Below are 22,154 nucleotides of genomic sequence, written 5' to 3'. Positions count from 1 at the left end.
TTAGAAGCAAGGATTCTTCTATTAGCAACACCCTAGGGTTCCTACTTAAATTGAGAAGCCACTTCTTTCAAAATTAGGATTAGTTTTCTAGCTTAATTCACTAGATAATTAGGTTAGCAATTAGTTAATCAACTTTAAATTTTAGGTGATTTATTTTACTAGATAACTTTTAAATTAGATTTAAAATCATTCCTTGGGAGATGACCTAGGGTTGGCCCTATATTTCATTAGGGTTATCTTTAGTTTAATTTTAAGGATAAGCGACAATTCCTATCAAATTACATATAGCAAATTGTAAAGAAGTATGAATTATATATAATTACCTTATCAACAGACTCAATGAGATATAGAGGCCATGCAACAAAAGTCCCCTCTGCATCTTTAACCAATACAATATCCTCACTAAGAGGTATTGGTAATTTGACATCATCATTAGTGCAAATATCCACAAAGACTTGCAATGTCCAGGGTGTAATGAAATGGTGTGTAAAGTGTTTTCAATGAAATTGCAAACAGTATCCACAGCAACTGCATTCTTGAAAGGAATTTCTATGTATAATTTGCATTTTGATTCCCTCCAGGAACAAATAATATACTTAGCAATTATATTGTAAAAATGATAATATCCTTAAAATTTGTCTAGAAAAAATATTACTAGAGAGAGAGCAAGGTGCTTTGACATGAAAGTATCGCTGCCTTTCAAACTAGGGCTTTCAATTGTTGGAACTCTCGTTAGGCCCTGCTGTATCATAGTATTTATTTTCTCAAATAATTTCTTATTGTGTACTTGTAATTGATGATATTGTTCTTCATATTACTGCTTGCACAAATTTTGTTCCAGCATTTGTTGCTAAAATGCATTCATTTCTTCTTTCACTTCAGCAATGACACTTTTGTTTGAGCATATTCAACCCTTAAAATATGTCATTTAGGTAACACCAAAACCAACTCCTCTAATACAACCTAGGACTTCTAGAACATTTAATGCTCTGCTGAGGATGTCTTCGCGACCATATTGTTGTGCTTATTCCGATCTTTCTTGTGACAACATTTGCTGTCATATAAGGATCATAACATATTGTTTAGGTAATGAAATAATTTAAATAAAATTTTAAACATGAAGTAAATACGAATATTTATACAAGTCTACCAAACTTGCCTCATACCTTTGTTTTCAATTTCACCTTTTGAATTTTGTCATCCATCAACCCACACTTATGCTGTGTAAGTTGTTTACAATTTAAATTGTCTTTTTTGATCTACATATTAAACCAATTAACTAAATTCATAAATCAATCAAACATATGTAATATATGCATGTAATAATTGTTGAAATATTGAATAAAAAGTACATACTTTATCTTGTTCAATGAATACATATCCTTTTAATCCTCTTCTAAAGTGATATTTTAGGCTTTTTGCTATTTGACGATATCACTCACTTTTAATCTATTCAAATGCAAATTAAATTCATAATAATTGTATATGAGTATGACTTTATATTAAATGGAAAAATCTAGCATTAATTACCTTAAATTCTTTTGTTGTGTGCACTAAAATAAATTCATCCCAATCGTCTTGAGATATGATCCCATCATAAAGTTTTGGTAGGTGTTCAATGATGTTTTAATTATCATCTATTAAATACCACTTGCAAATATTTGCACGAATTTTTTTGACAAGAACTTCGGCTTTTTTTAAGGATATATGCTCTATGAGTATTGCCAAGATCAAAATAAGGCTATAACAAAGAAAGAAAATAAGGATAATTATATATGCAAGAATAAAATAATCAAAAAGATAAAATATTAATGACTTTTTCACATCAACTTGTTCCCATATGAATCTTTTATACTCATATGGAACTTTTCTTCAGTCAGTAAATGAAATAGGCATATGATTGAGCAACAACCCCAATATAATTGACTAATTTTTCACCATTTGGTTGTATTGGCTGACCCTTGATATTTCAGCCAACTTGTAGTTTTATTCCCATACTTCTATTTCTAATCCACTTGGCCATAACAGTTCTACAACAATGGATATCTTGAAACATTTTCTCCTTTGTTGCTTAGGATCATTGTCATTTAAACTTGTGTGAGGCTCATCGTTGCTATGGGAACTCATTTTCCTATAAGTTGAAATTGACACATCAAGTAAAATGGAAAAAAAATAATTAATTTGAAAAAGTAAAAATGAGAAATCAAATTACTTTTTCATTTTTTTCTTTATTTGATTTAGATTTAATAAGTAGACCCATATCCTATCTCTATGATCATCTGTCATGTACAAGTATTCCTTTTAGTTAAATCATTATCAAAGGATTGCATTGTCATATAAAAAGGATGATCTTTAATATTCATGTCTTCATTTCCTTGAACTTCATCATCATCTTCATGTTTTTTGTTTGATAAAAGTATAATAGACCAATTCCTTTTTGTAGGATTAGGAAAAAAAAAAACTTGTTGAGCTTGTGAAGCTAAAATAAAAGGATAATCTCTATATTCAATTTTAGATAGATCCACTTGAATAAATCCCAAATCATCAATTTGGAATCCACTATAATTGTTAACACATTTACATCCAAAAACAGGCACCTTAAACATAGAGTAATCCTACTCCCATATAAATTCAATGACACCAAAGTATGACATTTTTGCATGGACAGGGTTGGTGTCTTTTGAACCCGATACATGTAAACCACCATCAATAAGAGTTACTTTGCTATTTTTCATGGTGCTTTGATCATCTTGTTCTTTGATATAGAAAGTGTAACCATTTATTACATAACCAGTGTAAGATAAAACTTGTAAACTCAGTCCTTTGGCTAGCTATCTCAATTTTTCAAAAATATTTCCTGGATCCTTCCTCAATGCAGCTTTTGAACCACTTTCCAAAGGGTCAATTATGTTCTTTTGTTACTAAATTCTCATTTCTAACACTAAACATGTCCCTAAGAATATCCTTGTGTTCTTCACAAATGGCTTAATTTCATCAATATTGTGCAAAATGTATAAATAAGCTTGTTTCATATTCAACTGCTGAGATGCTAATAACTTTATTTTTGATTATTCCTTTCCCAGATCTTCATCTATCATAGTAAGACTTTGGAACCCCTATTGCATCAATGTTGGATGGATAATTTGTATACAATTCAACTGCTTCTTCAACTATGTACCGTTCAGTCATACAACCCTCAGGTCAATATCTATTTTTCATGTAGCCTTTTTAAAATTTTCATATAGTGCTCAATCAAGTACATCTATCTTAAATAATTTGGGCCACTCATTTGAACTTCTTTGACTAATTGAACAGTCAAATGAACCATAATGTCAAGGAATAAAGGCAGGAAATATATTTCAAGCTCACATAGGGTGAAAACAACTTGTCTTTGTAAGGTTGACAAATTTACAAGGTCAACCATTTTATTAGAAATCATCTTGAAGAACAAGCATGGATTAGTGATAGGGTGTTGCTCTTTCATTGGCAAACTTGATCAAATGCGAATCAGTAAGAAATTCTGTATAAGGACATGACCATCATGAGATTTAAGACTTTGTAACTTCAAATCTTTTATTGATACAAGGTTCTTTACATTTGAAGAGTATTCCTCTGAAACTTTAACACTATGGAGACACTCAAGAAAATATTTGTTTCTCTTTGTTCGATAGTGTCTAAACTCTAAGCTACTAATGGTAGATAAATACGATTTCCTTTCTCCATTTAAGCTAACTCTTCTCTTATTCCCATGGAAATCAAATCCAATCTTAACTTGATACTATCCTTACTCTTTTCTAGCAACTAGAGTAACGTCTCAATCACATTATCACAAACATTTTTCTCAATATGCAATACAGCAAGAAAACATCTACCATGTAAAGACTTTTAATATGGCAGATAGAAAAATAATTTTTTTCTTCCAAGCACTTGTTGCAACATTTTTTTGCAAAAGGTTTGCCAAAAATATGATTCTCTAGGTCTTTCACCTTTTCAAACACATTCACGCCTGACAAGAGCCTAGGCAGTTTCCCTTCTATAGATTCACCATTGAAAGCTTCTCTCCACTTCCTCCAATGATGTGTTAGAGGTAATAATCTATGATGTCCCATGTAAATATTTTTTTTTACAACGATCTAACCATATTGAATGAGTGTCATCTTCACATAAAGAACATGCACCATGTCTTTTGATGCTGTATCTTAATAGATCGTCATAAGCATGAAAATCATTAATTGTGCCAAATAACATGGTTTTCAAATTGAAACTTTCTTTTCTATATCCATCATAAACCTCCATGCTAGTGTCCCACATTAGCTTCAAATCCTCTATCAAAGGAGCCAACTATACATCTATATACATCTTGCAAGTTTATAAGTCAGTTAGTTTATCTAATGTTGCAATAAATTATTGTAGGTACCTATTTCAAAATATTTTATTCATAAAGGAAAACAAAAGGTTTTTAAAATAAATAAAATGAAATAAATCATTTTTGAAGATGGATTTTAGGATATATAAAATCATCATAAATCTTATCAAAATGTTTTCCTTGAATTATTTCCCAAAACCTTCTTTCAAATAAAGAAATAAATTATTTTCATTAATAAAAATGCAAACCAACATTAAGATTATTTTATTAAAAAAGTAATAATTTATATTTTCTTTTAACAAAATCTCAATCAAGAGACACACATTTTTGCTCTAAACTACATGAACTTTTGATCCTTTTAAAGGATATATAGGCCCTAAGTCAAGCCCAACTTATAAATAAATAAAATTTTCTCTTTGAATTATCTTTTTTTATTAAAGATAATTAAGATATTTTTAAGGCCATTTAAATTTATATAAATAAGTTAAGATAACCATTTATATGAATGGGTGTTGTAAGGTGCCTAACACTTTTTTCACACACAGTCGACTCCCTTACTCTTTTCTCTTACATAGATCACATGTCAAAGAAGTTTTCAAAAACACCTTTTAAAATTTTAGTGGCAACTCCCATGTTTTTTTTATCTAATTTTCCTTCCTTGGGAAATTCCAAATTGGGCACGACAAGCCCCCTTAGCCTAGATGTAGAAATATAATGTATTTTGATATAATGAGAAAATTTCTTCCTCTTGCATGGGGTTTCCATGTCCATGTATTAAACAAAAAACAAACAAACGAATCTTATACATGCAAAATGATAAGGGAAAAATCCAAGAGCAATTGAAAGAGCGTTACGTACATATATAGAAATGACAAAGTGAAAGATATCTTTTAAGAATATTGTTGTTTGAAAATATATTGGACAGGCTTTCACAATGTTGTGTGAGGCTTTCAGAGTCTACACAAGCTGTAAAATAATTATTTTATTATTCTATGTACTGATAAATTATCGCAAGCACGTAGTGTTGAAATCATTCACTTCAAGGCTAAGTCCTCACAGGTTCATAAATCAATTAGCTCATCTAATGTGGCGACAAAATTATTGTGAGTACATATTTCAAAATATTTTATTCATAAATAAAATTAAATAAATCATTTTTGAAAGATGGATTTTAGGACATATAAAATCATCATAAATCTTATCAAAATGTTTTCCCAAAATTATTTCTAAAAACCTTCTTACAAATAAAGAAGTAAATTATTTTCATGAATAAAAAATACAAACCAACATTAAAATTATTTTATTAAAAATTTATAATTAATATTTTCTGTAAAAAAAATCTCAACCAAAAGACGTCTTCTTACCTCAAACTACATGGGCATTTTATCTTTTTAAAGTGTATGCAGGCCCTATGGTTTCATCCCAAGTTAAGTCCAACTTATAAATAAATAAAATTTTCTCCTTTGATGATCTTTTTTTTATTATGGATAATTAAGATATTTTTTAAGGTCATTTAAATTTATATAGTTAAGTTAAGATAACCATTCTATAAATGAGTGTTGTAGGGTGCCTAACACTTTTGTCACATATAATTGACTCGCTTATTCTTTTCTCTTACATAAATCACCTGTGAAAGAAGTTATCAAAATCACCTTTTAAAATTATTTCTTCTTCTTGCACGGGTATCCCACAGCTATACGTTAAAAAAAAAAATCAAACAAATCTTTTGCGCGCAAAATGATAAGGGAAAAGTCCAAGAACAAGTGAAAGGAGTTACGTACATATATAAAAGTGACAAAATGAAAGCTATCTTTTGAGAATGTTATTGTCTAAATATCTTTTACATGCCTTCACAATATTGTGTGAGGCTTTCAGGGTTTTCAGAGTCCACGCAAGTTTGTAAGATATTTATTTTATTATCTTATATTGTGATAAATTATTGCAAGCACATACTTTTGAAATCATACACTTTAGATCTTCGCAAATTTATAAGTTAATTAGTTTATCTAATGCAGTAATAAATTATTGCACGTACATATTTCAAAATATTTTATTGACAAATAAAAGAAACATGATTTTCTAAATAAATAAATAAACTGAAATAAATCATTTTTGGAAGATGGATTTTAGGATATCTAAAATCATCATAAATCTTATCAAAATGTTTTCCCAAAATTATTTCTCAAAAACTTTTTACAAATAAAGAAATAAAATATTTTCATTACTAGAAAATACAAAGCAACATTTAAATTATTTTATTAAAAAATTAATAAATAATATTTTCTTTAAAGGATATGTAGGTCCTACGATTTTATCCTAAGTCATGTGCAACTTATAAATAAATAAATTTTTTCTAATTATCTTTTTTATTAAGGATAATTAAGATATTTTTTAATGTCATTTATATTTATATAGTTAAGTTAAAATAACCATTCATATGAAGGTATGTTGTAAAATAACTAATACCTTTTCCACATATAATTGACTCAAGTATCCTCTTCTCTTATGTAAATCACACATTAAAGAAGTTTCTATAATTACCTTTTAAAACTTTAGTGACGACTTCCAAATATTTTTATCTGATTTTCCTTCCTTGGGATAATACAAAACGGGCACAACAAGCCCCCTTGGCCTAGATGTAGCATTATAATGTATTTTTATATAACCAGATAATTTCTTCTTCACGCATGGGTTTCCCATGGCCAAGTATTAAAAAAAAAAAATAGAATTGACCGAATCTTTTTCTCGCAAAATGATGAGGGAAAAAACCAAGAACAATTGAAAGACGTTGCATAGATAAATGGAATTGACAAAGTGAAAGCTATCTTTTAAGAATATTATTGTCTGAAAATATCTTGGATAGGCCTTCACGATTTTTCCCTTGCAATTGTTCTATTATTACCCAACTTCCTACAAATAGACGTAAGTTAGTTCACTATAGCGGCATTCCAATTGCTGAAACTACTACCACATCGTTCAGAAGAAGCCACTCAAGTGTTGATCTTGAGAATGAGGCTTGCGATGAAGAATATGAAAAGCTTAGTCAAGAATGTAAGCAGCTTCTCCTTTCTCTTCCCAAAGCCAAGCGTTTCAGCCACCCAAACATTTATTTTTACCAAGACATTTGGTATATGCCAACTCGAATCCAAGCCATAAGCTCTTTTCAAAAGAACTTCCAAGCAAAGGCAGTGATATTATCTTATCCTCCTTGCCAAAATCTGGCACTAGTTGGTTGAAAGCCCTTACTTATGCCACTGTTAATCGTAAGCGTTTCTCTCCTTCACAAAACAACCATCCATTACTCTTTTCCAATCCACATGAGCTTGTTCGTTTCTTTGAGTACTATCATTATGTAAACAACCAGATTCCTGATCTCTCCATATTGCCTGAACCAAGACTTTTTAGCACACATGTTCCTTTTCATTCATTGCCTGACTCAATTACCAAATCCAAATGCAAGATCATCTATATATGTCGTAAACCTTTTGACAATTTCATCTCGCTTTTGCTATTTGTAAACAAACTTGTACCACCATCTTTACCCAAATTATCATGCGAGGAAGCATTGGAGAGGTACTCAAATGGGATCAATGAGTGTGGTCCATTTTGGACACATATGCTGGGTTATTGGACAGAAAGAAAAGAGACACCAAACAAGATATTGTTTTTAAGGTATGAGGATTTGAAAGGGGGTATAAAGTTCTACTTGAAACGATTAGCTGAGTTCATGGATTGTCCATTCAATTCTAAGGAGGAAAGTGAAGGTGTTATTGATAACATAATTGAGTTGTGCAGCTTTGGGAAGATGAAGGAATTGGAAGTGAACAAGACTGGAAAGTTTGTAAACAAGGATTTCTTTAGGAAAGGTGAAGTAGGTGATTGGGTTAATCATTTTTCGCCATGGATGACAGAGAAATTGTCCAAAGTGATTGAAGAGAAGTTGGGAGATTTTGGGTTGTCCTTTCAAAATGAGATCTCTTAACACAGTAAGAATTAATCTATGCCATTACTTAATGTTACCTTTTCCACTTCAATCTGTGTCAAGTTTGGAATTGTATCTCCTTTAATGAGAACGAGATCTGGTTTCTGGGGCCCTTTTCTACAGCCATACAGGTGCGATTTTTTTTTTTTTTAGTTTTTCTTAAACAAAAAATTTGAAGATGATAAAAGAGAGATGCAGTTCAAGGTCATGCTGTCATATAATCCTGTCATGTTTTTAATTTATTTATATATTTATATACTATCTTATTGTGCGTGTGTATGTGTAATTAACTTATAATTGTAGGGAGATTCTAATTTTATAGTTTGTATTATTCTTTTTTTTTTTTCTAAGAAAAATGTTAAGGTACGTTGGGTCTTAAGATTCACCAGAGCTGGAATATACCTCTTGCCTCGTTACTTTGTAGTATTCTGTTTTTTTTAAAAAAATAATGAATAAATAATTGTCTGAAGGTTGGGACTTAAATAGTATTTTTTTTATTGCTCGCGACATTAAAGAAAACTCATTACTGCAGCAAAGCGCAATGGAGACACCACTACTGTCTGCAGAGAAACCAAGCTCGTAATGACAAAAGATGTGGATTTTGATTTCGTAAATGGTATAAGCCTCTACCCACTTAGTTTTATTGCTATTAGATTTCATTAATACTTGAAAATTATCATGATACATTTTCTTTTAAACATTTAAAACAATTGTCACAATCAAAGCACTCCTCACATATAACATCCCCTCCAAAAATTTGAGATTTCATACTTTCTACAAGTGTTATATGATAAAATCTCTTATAGTCATTCAATTAAATCGAACATTTATTATTATGTCACCTGAAATACTTATTGAATGTATGAAAAGCACTCACCAGATCCAAATCCTAGAAGAGGTATGCACTATCGGATAAAGTATTTCATTTATTAAACTCTTTTTGGGTACATAAAAATTTAGAAAGTTGAGTCCTAGAGGCTCATTAGGGCCAAGCCATGCCGTTAAGCTCAATAAGAGATTATAAAGATACTTACAAGTTGCCCACCACCAAAATTCTAATGTCAATATCGGGATTTAATCTTAGAATCTTAAAAGCTATGAGCTAAATCTTTACTAGTTGGATCAACTTGTTAGTTATTAAAATTATTTTTTGATAATTTATGTGATATTTGGTAGTACAAGATTAAATGTATACGTACTCTAGATCTAGCTATATCCCGTGCTTTGATAACGATGTTTATCAATTTCATTATTTATGTTGCTTGTGTTGTATATGAATATTCACTACTTAACTATGTGAAAAAAGCATTGGTCTCATTTGGGTAAAACAAAAAAAAAATTAAAGCAATATTCCATCCATTCAAAAATGTAAGGCATTTTTAACCGAATTTACCCCCAATAAAGTAATTACCTACTTTCAAACTAACTCTATCTTTTCATATTTACCCCTATTAAACATCGTATAATAAATATAAAGTCATTCATTAATAGGAACACTTTTGAAAAAAAAAAGTAATAATTACACCTCAAAAGACTAAAAATGCGTTGTATTTTACAACATTCAACTCTTTAAAAAATGATTTATATTTTTAAATGAAGAGAGTAGTTTAAAAATAGTAGAAGAATATCTTAGGTAATATTTAGATTGATGGATTAGAATTTAAATTTTAGATATAAAATCTTGAATTTAAAATTTCACATTTAAAATTCTTCTTTTGCATAAAGTAAAATTTTTAAAGATAAAAGAGAGACATGCTAAAATTCAAAATAAAAAAAGAATAATATTGGAAGTGACAAACTTATTTGTATTTTTCAATTGATGAGAGAGACAAGAAGTAGAGATGAGTGGTATTGAGATTAAGAGAAGCACCTATATGTAAAGAAAATGAGAAAGCTGTATTAGTTACAAATTCAAATAATTAAGATTTAGAGAAAATTTAACATTATAGAAAAATATATTAAATAAAACATATATTTAAATTTAAATTTACATTTATCTTAATTATTTTTATCTTTTAATCATTAAAATATGACTAAAATATACAAAATCTTCTAAAGTTTGAGGCATATGACCCCCATAACCTTTAAATATTTAAAATTAATTCTCTAACATTTAATTTTGCTTTTCAAAACTCACCAATATTAATTAACTCTATTAAGTTATGTTCATTATGTCAAATTAATACAATACACATAGCATGTGATATAAAAAAATTATTATTTTTAACATAAGACAATAATTTTAACTTTTAAAATATATCATAATATTTTTATTTTTTTAATTGAGTAATATTGCTTTCATTTTTTATGTCACACACTTCTTTTGTTTTGTTTTGTTTTTTTGTTTTTACCTACCTCAATAGTGTAGAATCTCATTGACATTTTCCTGCCTTAATAGTGAAGAATTTCATTGACATTTTGGCATTGGCTACTGTTGTAGTGGTCCCTACCCTAGCTATAGGAGTTAAAGTTATCATCATTTCATTGTCCTTGTTAACATTACTAGGTAAGGCAGCATTTTGCCACAATCTATGACTTTTTATGAGGTTAAAGTGGTCTGGAGTGCTCCAAAACCCCCCAAGAGGTTCCCGGGTTAACCTTAAGAGAGTATTTCAAGGCATTCAAAAGGATTTGAGAACGTTTCAAAATGTTCTAGAAGCATATAAAACAATCTAAAAATATCTAGAATGAACGAATTTAGAAGGATTTAGAAGGTTTTAGAAGCTTATGGAGGGATGTGAAGGTATCTAGAATATTGTAGGATACTCCAGGATGTTCTAGATAATTCCAAGCATGTCTTGAGATAGTCTCTAGATAATTCCATGTAAATATCTAGATATTTATTGTAAATATCTAGGAGAGAAATCTAGAAGATCAATGATAAGATCAATTTAATCTTTACCGTCAATTAAGGAGATGGAAATTTTTTAGAATTAAGAGGAGGTCTATAAATACCTCACCCTTCCTCATTTATAAATCATTTTTGAGTTTTCAAGCAATACAATTATCACATTTTCCAAACTCTCAACTTTCCTTTTGTCTCAAGATTTTCCTTTCCTTAACTTAGCCAAGCATCCTCTTTTTCTACAAATCAAACTTACTTAGCATCTTTCAGTGAAGAGTGTTTAAGTGTCGATCGAGTCAAAAGACTAGTCCCATGACTATTGGTATCAGAGCATGGTTCTACCATTGTGCTTAAAGAAAGGTTTTGTGCAATGGCAAGTGAGGAAGGAAACGCTGTTGGCATGGAAGTATAAGAGCAAGCTTATGTACAAGAGGAGCAAGCTCATCCTAAGTCTAAGTGAAGCAAGAGCAAGGTTCCTACAAGTGAGTCCCTTAAACCCCAAGTTGCTAGCTTGGAATCTCACATGGAGAATGTCAGGTGCATTATGGGGGAACTCAATGATCAACTCATCAGCAATCTCATTCGAGAGAATGCTGAGGTCACACATATTGTCAAGTTGATGATTGAAGAACTTGGCCATGATCTTGGGAAAGACCTTCATTCCCTTATACATGATCTTGCTGAACTTCACAAGTATGTCAAGGATAAATTATGAGGTCTACACTCTCTAATGGATGAGATTAGCCATGAATGGGAATCTCATCGACATGTAAGAAGCCCTATTAGTGGTAGTACTTTAAACATCACTTCTTTAGGGACTGAAGGTGCCTAAACTAGCAATGTACAATATGGCTCTTAATGTAACAGTTATGGAGAACATTCTCTTTAGTTTAGAACAGTACTTCGAGGCTATAGGGGTTACTAATGACTTAATCTGAATCAACAATGCTTCCACTTTCCTTCAGGATACAACCCATTTATGGTGGCATAGAAAACATGCTGAATGAGAGAAGGGCATTTGTACTCTCAATAAATGAGAGCTGTTTAAGTCAGAACTTTAAAAGCACTTTGTTCCCCACTATGCTGAGACGACAGCTAGAGGTAAGCTCTATAGGTTGAGATAAACTGGTAGTATTCCTAACTACATTAAAGAGTTTACTTCCATCATGCTAAAGATTGAGGACCTATCTGATAAGGAGGCTCTTTTCCACTTTATTGATAGGCTTAACGATTGGGCTAGAGTAGAGCTTGATAGACACAAGGTATAGACTCTAGATAAGGCTATTGTAGCTATCGAGTCCTTGATCGACTACTTTACCAAGAGTAAGAAGCCTAATCCTGGTAAGAGTAAGGGAGACAAAGGAGGATAAAAGAAGAGTTTTGATCGTAAGGATGGTGGTAAATCCTTTGGTAGAAGTTTTAAATAGGATAAACCATCCTCAACCAAGTATGATACCTCAAAGTCACCAAAGCCATGTTTCATATGCGATGGTCCACACTAGACTCATGATTACCCCAATCATAAGGCAATGAATGCCTTGGTTTCTAAAATGAAAGAAAGGCAAGACAAGAAGCAATAGGTCAACCTTGGTTCCCTCCAACACTTGAATACACTGACTATACTCTTTTCTCTATCCAAGAAGGAAGACAAGGGTCTACTTTATGCTAATTTTGGCATCGAAGGCAAGTTTGCCTTTACTATGCTCGATACAAGAGCATCCCACAACTTCATAGAGGTTGAGCAAGAAAATAAATTAAGCGTCCAATTTGATAAGGGAGAAGGCACCATTAAAGTAGTAAATTCCCTAGTTAAACAAGTCTTTAGGATTGCCAAGGATGTGAAGGTGAAGATCAGGGACTAGCAAGGTAGGCTAGACTTCACTATTGTCCCTATAGATGATTTCAAAGTTATGTTGGGACTTGCTTTCTTTTGTAAAGCATATGTCTTTCCTATTCTTAAAGCCAAGTCTATAGTGGTCATCGACTCTAACATAATTTGAGTAATCCCTTTGAAGCGCTTGGAGAAACCTAAAATTATGATTTCTACCTTGCAATTTAAAAGAGGTCTCAAGAATTCAGAAGGATACATTGCTACCATGTGTTTATTAGCTAAGGAAGAGGACAACATAACTAACCTATAAGAAGCCTTGCCATCTTGCATCCAAGAGACACTGCAGGAGTACAAACATGTTATGCCTGACAAGTTGCCAAAGAAACCAACTTCTAGAAGAGAGGTAGATCATCAGATCGAGTTGGAGCCTGATATAAAGCTACTTGCCTTAGCACCTTACTGTATGTCACCACCAAGACTTACTGAATTAAGGAGACAACTCCAAGACCTCCTTGATTCTGGATACATCCAACTATCTAAGGCCCCATATAGTGCTCTAGTTCTCTTCCAGAAGAAGAAGGATGGATCACTATGGATGTGTATCAACTATCTCACCTTAAATAAGATCACTATCAAGAAAAAGTACTGATACCTTTAATCATCGACTTGTTTGATTAGCTTGGAAAGGCCAGTACTTCTCTAAGCTTGGTCATTGATCAAGGTATTATCAAGTACGCATTGCCACTGGTGACAAGCTGAAGACAACTTGTGTGACAAGATACGGAACATTCGAATTTCAAGTCATACATTTTGGACTGACAAATTGCCCAATAACATTCTACACACTCATGAATAAGTTGTTCTACCCTTACTTGAACTAGTTCATAGTGGTATACTTGGATGATATCATGATGTACAGTAATACCCTTGAGGAATATGCTCAACTCTTGGAGAAAGTCTTTCAAGTACTCTTTGATCATGAACTCTACATTAAGTTGGAAAAATATTATTTTGCCAAACAAGAGGTAGACTTCTTAGGGCATAAGATCAAGGATGGAAAGCTCATGATGGACCCAACTAAGGTTCGAGCCATTCAAGAATGGCAACCTCCTACCAAGGTCCTGGAGCTAAGATCGTTCCTTGGATTTATGAACTACTATCATTGGTTCATCAAGGGATATTCAACTATTGCTACTCTATTGACAGACTTGCTTAAGAAGAATAAGTATGGGCAATGGTTATAAGATTTTTAAGATGCTTTTGAAAGGCAGAAGCAGATAGTAATGCAAGAGCCTATCATGTCCTTGTACGACTACTCCAAGCCATTTGAGATACATACTAATGTCTCATACTCTGTAATAAGGGGTGTGTTGATACAAGATAGACACCCTATTACGTATAAGAGTCGTAAGTTAAATGACACAAAGAGGCGCTGCACTATGCAAGAAAAAGAAATGTTTGCCATTATTCATTGCCTGTGAACCTGGCATCACTACTTACTTAGAAGTAAATTCACTATAATGATGGACAATGTTGATACGAGCTACTTCCAAACACATAAAAAGCTCAGCTCAAAGCAAGCTCGTTGGAAAGATTTTCTTGCTAATTTTAATTATCGATTGAATACAAGCCTAGTAAAGCAAATGTGGCAGTAGATGCATTAAGCAGAAAAGTCAACTTAGCTACTCTCTTAGCAAGCATGCCCTATAATGACCTCCTTAAAAAAATTAAGGAAGGTATGTGTCAAGACTCTACTGCAAGTGACTTAGTAAAGCTTGCTACAGAAGGTAAGACTAGAAGATTTTAGATGAATGATAGAATACTATACACAATTGGGAACCGAGTCTATATGCCAAAATAGGACAACTTTTAAAAGTATGTCCTCAAAGAGTGCTATGATTCAATGTGGGCTAGACATCCAGGTATGACCCAAATGCTTGCTCTCATACAAAATCACTTTTACTGGCCACATATGCAAGATAATGTTGAAGCATATATAAGGACCTGCCTAATATGCCAGCAAGATAAGGATGAACATCAACATCCTATTGGTCTACTCAAACCTCTGTTGGTGGCTAAAAGACCCTAGGAAAGTGTCTCAATGGACTTCATAGTTGTATTCCCTAAGTCTGAAGGATGTAGGAGTATTATGGTGGTGATTGATAGATTCATCAAGTATGCCACCTTTATACCAACCCCTCCAGATTGTAAAGTTGATGAAGTGGCATACTTGTTTTCCAAGCATGTCGTAAAGTTATGGGAAATTCCTCAAAGTATCATTAGTGATCGAGATCCTTAATTCACATGAAAATTTTGGAGATAACTTTTCAAGCTCTTAGGGATAGACTTGAACTTCTCAACAAGCTTTCATCCTTAGAGTGATGGATAGACAGAGCAAATTAAGGCTTTGTTGGAGCTCTACCTTTGACATTAGTAAGCACTCATCAATGATATTGGGCCAAGTTGTTTAATGTGGCTCAATTCTCTTACAACTTGCAGCGAAGTGAGTCAACAAGTAAGAGCCCCTTTGAGATAGCTACTGGGTAACAACCTCTAGCCCCTAACACACTTGTCGCTTTATATAAGGGAGACAATCCAACTGCTTATAAGTTTTCCAAAGAATGGCAAGAAGAAGCTGACATTACTTGTGCAAGCCTAGACAAAGCCTCCCGTAAAATGAAGAAGTAGGCAAACAAGAAGCGACACCCTATTGAGTTTCAAGTTGGTGACTTAGTAATGGGGAAGCTTTTGCTAAATCAATTCAAGTAACTACACAAGGTCCATAAAGGCTTGGTCAGGAGATATAAAGGTCTTTTTCCCATCATTAAATGTGTGGGAAAGGATGCATATTAGGTACAACTCCCTCCCAAGCTCAAGATTCATCGTGTTATTTATATTAGTCTCTTGAAGAAATATTGCAATGATGAGGAAGATCCATCCTAAGGTATCTCTAAGAGAGTACTAATGGCGGTCATCATCAAGTTTGACAACGACATAGAGGAGATCCTCGCTGATAGGGTGATCAGAAAGAGAGGAGTTCCCAACTACACTGAGTACTTAATCAAGTGGAAAGGTCAATCAGACTCTGAAGCTAGTTGGGAACGTGAAGACTCCTATGGTAGTTCACTGACCAAACCCAATACTACAAGAAGGAAGGTGCGACGAGGGCATCACGAAATTACGTGAGGGAGAATATCACTATCCATGACTTTTCACGAGGTTAAAGTAGTCTGAAGTACTTCAGGACCCTTTAAGAGGCTCCCGGGTTAACCTTAAGAGAGTATTTCAAGGCATTCAAGAGGAATCTAGAATGTTCTAGAAGCATCTAAAATAATCTAAAAATATCTAGATCAATCTGCAAAAAATCTAGAAGGTTCTAGAAGCTTATGGAAGGATGTGGAGGTATCTAGAATATTGTAGGATACTCTAAGATGTTCTAGAATATTCCAAACATGTCTTGAAATAGTCTCTAGATAATTTCATGTAAATATATAAATATTTATTGTAAATATCTAGGAGAAAAATCTAGAATATTTGTGGCGCTAATTCACAATGACACATTAGCATTAACTGGGACCCACTATGAATAGTATTCGTGTGAACAGTAACGATGTTAAAAAAGTTAATGGCCAGGGTTTATTTTGTCACGAATTTATAAGTTTAGAGTTTATTTTGCATATTTTAATAGTTCAAGATACAGGACAATTTTTGAGCAAAAGTTCAAGGTCTTATTTTGCTCATTAAACTTTTATTTTAGCAAAATGTCTTATATTTCAGGACATCAAATTTTTCACAAAAGCATCTTATAAATGGTGATGGAGAGAGTATCTCCTATAATGTTTCCACCTCTGAACTATTTTTCTTTTCCTTTAATCATTGAAATATGGCTAAAATATATAAAACTTCTTGAACTTTGAAACAAGTACATGTGACTCCCTTACTTTTAAATATTTAAAATTAATCCTCTAACATGTAATTTTCTTTTCAAAAGTCCCTACCATTTATTAACTCTATTAAATTAATAGAGTTTACCATGTCAGATTTATAATGAAATACACATGGCATATAACATAAAAGATAATTTTTATTATTTTTTAATGTAATTTAAGCGGGAAAAACTAATTTTAACTTTTAACATACATGACAATGTTCTCATTTTTTTTAGTTAAGCAACATTATTCACTTTGTTCACGGTTAACACACTTTAAAAGAAGATCTATAATTTTATTATTCTTTATCAATTAGAACAACCATTTATATTGAACAAACGAAAAGAAAAATATTGTAACAATGATTAGAAAAATAAAAATTTATCCTTTAATATCTAAAAAATGAGTATTTACCACAACTACATACCCATGATTCAAACTTGAGACCACAAGTGTGACCCCTTATCAGTTGAGATACTTGTTCTTTAGTACAAGGAATTGATTATAAATATAAGTAAAATGAGAAATTTTTTTAATTTTAATATTTTATGGTAATGAAATAGTCTAGTTTAATATTATAATATTTTTTAAAGAGAAATATCCAAAAAATGTGCAGTTGGAATTATCTCTTATTTAAAAAAATATAAAAAAATGAAAATTATATCATGTCATCCAAAGATCTAAAAATTGGACTAGTCAATAAAATAATAGAGGCAGTGATTTAAGGGTCAGTGGTCTAACAAAAGTCAATATGGAGTCAAATAGGTCGTGGTTAAAATAATATATTTAACTTAAATATACAAAAATATTCATTTTGTCTCCAAAAATGATAATATTAAAATAAGGAAGTCTTTACTTCTTAGGTGAATGAAAAATCTATCCTTAAAATTTTATACATGTCTTATACAAATAATAATAATAATTTTTTGAAAATAATAAAATAAAGCATTAAAAATGTTAATTAAGGAATTTAGAGATTTGATTTAGGGTTCAATATTTTTAAAATTTTATTTGTCAAAATAAAAATTATAAAAAAGTTAATATTAAATCTACATTGTTTAGAATATATCTAAATTTATAAATTTTATAAAATATTTTAATATTAAATTGAACCATCTAGATTAAATATATATTGTCTAAATTAATTATAATGAACAAATTTATTAAAAATTTATAAAAATTTTTATTTTAATAACTATAAAATATAGGGATAAAAATAAAAACTTTAAATCTCATTTGTGAAACTGATTCATGAATATATCAGATGGAGTTATATATTATATAGAGAAAATGTAGGTGAAGGACCATTGAGAAAAATTAATATCAATCAAGGATCAATAGATTTTAAAATTGTACTGTAGTCTCTTGGACCTTAATTAATATTAATTTTTTAAGTCAAAAAACCAAATAGCCACTCGAGTTAAAAAGGGGGAAAAAAAGGAAACCCCCACTATCACCGATGCTGACCGTTGGTCTGCTGGCGAAGTCCTTGTCGGCCGCAAGGTCACTGGAGCCCTTGCTATTGACGGGGGTCAGTAGAGCTCCTGCACCAGCGACACTTATTCAAAAATAATTGGTTTAGATGGCCAAAGGAGGGTTTTGGTAGTGGTCACTTCCAAGCCCCTTTAATTATATATGGCAAACAAAATATAAGTAGTAAACCAAACTTCTAACCACTTCCATAGTATAACATAATGGTGTATTGTTAATTCCTAAATGGCACTTGTTATTTTACTAATGTTACTTGTTAATTTAACATGGACATTTATAAATTGAGAGCTTTAAAACTTCATGCATTTTACTTGTTAAAAGTACTAATATATTGTTGTTAATTATGGATATGTTATTGTCAAAACCCGAATAGATACTTGCTGACAAAGGATTAACATGTAAAATTAAGCTCATCCTATCAGTTTCTCTAACAGGTTGAAACATGAATAGATTATTGTTAATTTTAAATAAATTATTGTCAAAACTAAATGGATACTTATTGATAAAAGACTATCATGTACAATTATTCTCATCTTATATGCTTGTCTAGCTTGTTAAAACCCGAAAAGATTGTTGTTAATTTAAAATAAATTATTATTAAAACCTAAATGAATACTTATTAATGACATATTGACACGTACAATTATGCTCATTTTATATGCTTTTCTAGCTTGTTAAAACTAAAATGGACTTTCATTAATTCAAACAATTTATTGTCCATACACTTGTTCCATTAGATCTATGCTTTTAAGTATCAACATCAACAATCTATTTGAATGCTTTTTCCCTAACATTAACATTAGACTTGAAATTAACAATAATCTATTTGAGTTTCAACAAGTTAGAAAACCAATGATAGTGGGGGGCTTTTTCCCCCTTAACTTGAGGAGTAATTTGGATTTTTGATTTAAAAAATTAATATCACTTGAGGATTAAAGGATTACAGTGAAATTTTAAAATTTATTGGTCATTCATTGATATTAATTTTTTTTAGTGGTTGTTCAATGCTATTTTCCCTCCCTTCCTTGTCAATGATTCATCGTCTGCAAGTTGCAGAGCCATGTGAATCACAGTTACCGTCACTTCCTTGTCCCCACCAGTTACGGACGGAACTACGTGTAGCATGAGGGGAGCCTTGGCCCCTCTCAAGTTCCCACCCCTTCCATGTCTATATGAAGTAAAACACCAACCATGTGTAAAAGAAAAAAACCAACACCCACTCTTGTTATTAAAAAAAAAAAAATTAATTTTTTAATCTTTTAAATTTTGACTCATTTGTAACTTAATTCCTCAACTATGACTCGCTGTGACTCAATCCCTCAACTATAACTCACCTACGACTCAATCTCTCAACTTTTAAATCACTTACAAATCAGTCCTTTAACTTTTGTTAATTTTTTTTCTCATGTTAGCTTATATCTCACATCAATGACTAAGAGAAGGGTATTTTAAAATAATATATGAGCATTGTTTTATTCCTCTTATATGATAAGAAATTTTTAAAAAAAATTAAAAAATAAGGACCGAGTTTCAAGTGAATCAAAAGTTGAGAGATTGAGTCGCAGCAAGTTATAGTTGAAGAACTAAGTCACAATAAATCATAGTTGAGGGATTGAGTTACAAGTGAATTAAAAGTTGAAAGATTAAAAGATTAATTTTCCTAAAAAAAAATTAGGTGCTTAAATTTATAGACTTAATGCAGTTTTTTCAATCAAATCAGAAAAATTAGATTTTAAATTTAAAAAAGTAAAAAATATCAATAACAAAAGATAGTTACGAGGTAAAAGTGGCACCTTAAAAAATCATCTAATTTTAATAAAAAAAATTTCTACATAAGTTTACATATTAAAAAAATTATTATTATTATTTAATTAGTTAGTTTTAAATTACTTAAATTAATAATATTTATTAAATTAAAAAATTTGGCCCCCCTCAGATTTCAAGTCTGGTTCCGCCCGTGGCACCAACCTAATCTCTATATATTAAAATTTCTTTGCCACACACGAACCTTATCTATATGACTATATATCTTTTCAATGATTCATCAGTTTCGATCAAATTCCTTATCTTGATCTTCACGTACAGCTGGACTACCAGCGAATGCCTTCGAGTCTTTTAACGCGCTCGATAGTCAGATAGATACTTCTGTATTGCGACCGTGATGATTCTTAATTTCAAATTGTCTATAAATAATGGAAACTTGTTTTCAAGCTAGTTAATATATCCTAGTTATAGCGTGGTTCCAATAGCTGAAACTAGTGTCTCTTGCATCCCAAAAGGTCAACGAAATGTTGAGTCTGAGAACGATATTTGCGATGAATGTAAGGATCTACTCAAATCTCTTCCCAGAGAGAAGGGTTGGCCTTTCCCAGACATTCATCTCTATCAAGACATTTGGTACGCACCATTTAATATCCAAGGCATACGCTCTTTTCAAAAGCACTTGAAAGCAAAAGACAACGATATTGTTATCGCCACCTTACCAAAATCTGGAACTACTTGGTTGAAAGCCCTCATTTTTGCCATTGCGAGTCGTAAGCATTTCTCTCCTTCACAAAGGAACCATCCTTTGCTCACTCACAATTCACACGAGCTTGTTCCTTTCATAGAGTTAAATTACTGTGCAAATAACCAAATTCCTGATTTATCCAACATGCCTGAGCCTAGACTTTTTGGTACACATGTCCCATTTCATTCATTGCCTGATTCAATTACGAAATCTAAATGCAGGGTAATCTATATGCGTCGTAATCCATTTGACCAGTTTGTGTCTTTATGGCTTTTCTTGAAAAAACTCTCGCCACCATCTTTACCCAAAATATCATGTGAGGAAGCATTTGAGAAGTACTGCAACGGGATCAATGAGGTTGGTCCATTCTGGACACACATGTTGGGTTATTGGAGAGAGAGCAAAGAGACACCAAACAAGGTTTTGTTTTTAAAGTACGAAGATTTGAAAGGAGATATCAAATTGTACTTGAAAAGAGCAGCTGAGTTCTTGGAATGCCCTTTCACTTCAGAGGAGGAAAGTAATGGAGTTATTGAAAGCATAATTGAGCTGTGTAGCTTTGAGAAGATGAAGGAATTGGAAGTCAACAAGAGTGGGAAATTCTTGAAGCAGTATGAAAATAGGGATCTCTTTAGGAAAGGTGAAGTAGGAGATTGGGTAAATCATTTTTCCCCTTGGATGGTAGAGAAATTGTCTAAGGTGATTGAAGAGAAGTTGGCTCGTTCTGATCTGTCCTTTTAATGGATCTCTCCATCCTGATAAACTATGAGCCTGCTATAATTCTTACAGTTCAACATGAAATGTGTGTCATGATGTTTTCTTTGGTAATGATGAGAACATTCGTGTGAATATATATATATATATATTTTTTTTTCTTGTGTTCTATATTTTGTATCATATTGCATTCTGTTTTCAGAGTTTACATTTTATGAGTTTAATTTATAGGACACTAATGCTTCTCATGTTTATCGGTTTTGGTCTGCTGGAATTTTCTTTCAATAATACTTCCTCCGTCTCAAATTATAAGACACTTTTAGACAAAATCTCATATCTCAATAAACTTTATTAAATACACTTAACGACCTTATCTTTTCAAAATAAAAATATAAACTTTCAAAAATACCCATAATTTAATATATTGAAAAGAGAAGGGATAGAAACTAATCTTAGGGAGACAACTGATAATGTTAGAATTGATACA

The 22,154-nt window shown here is 31.6% G+C and overlaps 1 protein-coding gene and 1 pseudogene across 1 annotated transcript; both read left to right on the top strand.

Annotated features, from left to right (window-relative positions):
• The first annotated feature begins 7,064 nt into the window (after positions 1–7,064).
• Positions 7,065–8,742, top strand: LOC129314051 (cytosolic sulfotransferase 15-like; annotated as a pseudogene).
• Positions 8,743–15,988: 7,246 nt separating this feature from the next.
• LOC129314050 (cytosolic sulfotransferase 15-like) lies at positions 15,989–21,818 on the top strand. The gene is made up of 2 exons (XM_054957427.1): positions 15,989–16,180; positions 20,660–21,818. Exons 1-2 carry the CDS (start codon positions 15,989–15,991, stop codon positions 21,692–21,694), a joined length of 1,227 nt encoding a protein of 408 aa, XP_054813402.1. The 3' UTR covers positions 21,695–21,818.
• The last annotated feature ends 336 nt before the right edge of the window (positions 21,819–22,154 follow it).

Source organism: Prosopis cineraria, unplaced genomic scaffold (assembly GCF_029017545.1).
Source record: "Prosopis cineraria cultivar Desert tree isolate PC_DT_omini unplaced genomic scaffold, ASM2901754v1 PC6, whole genome shotgun sequence".
Classification (NCBI taxonomy): Eukaryota; Viridiplantae; Streptophyta; class Magnoliopsida; order Fabales; family Fabaceae; genus Prosopis; species Prosopis cineraria.
Note: the sequence above shows the minus strand (reverse complement) of the source record. Positions and strands in the feature narration are given on the sequence as shown.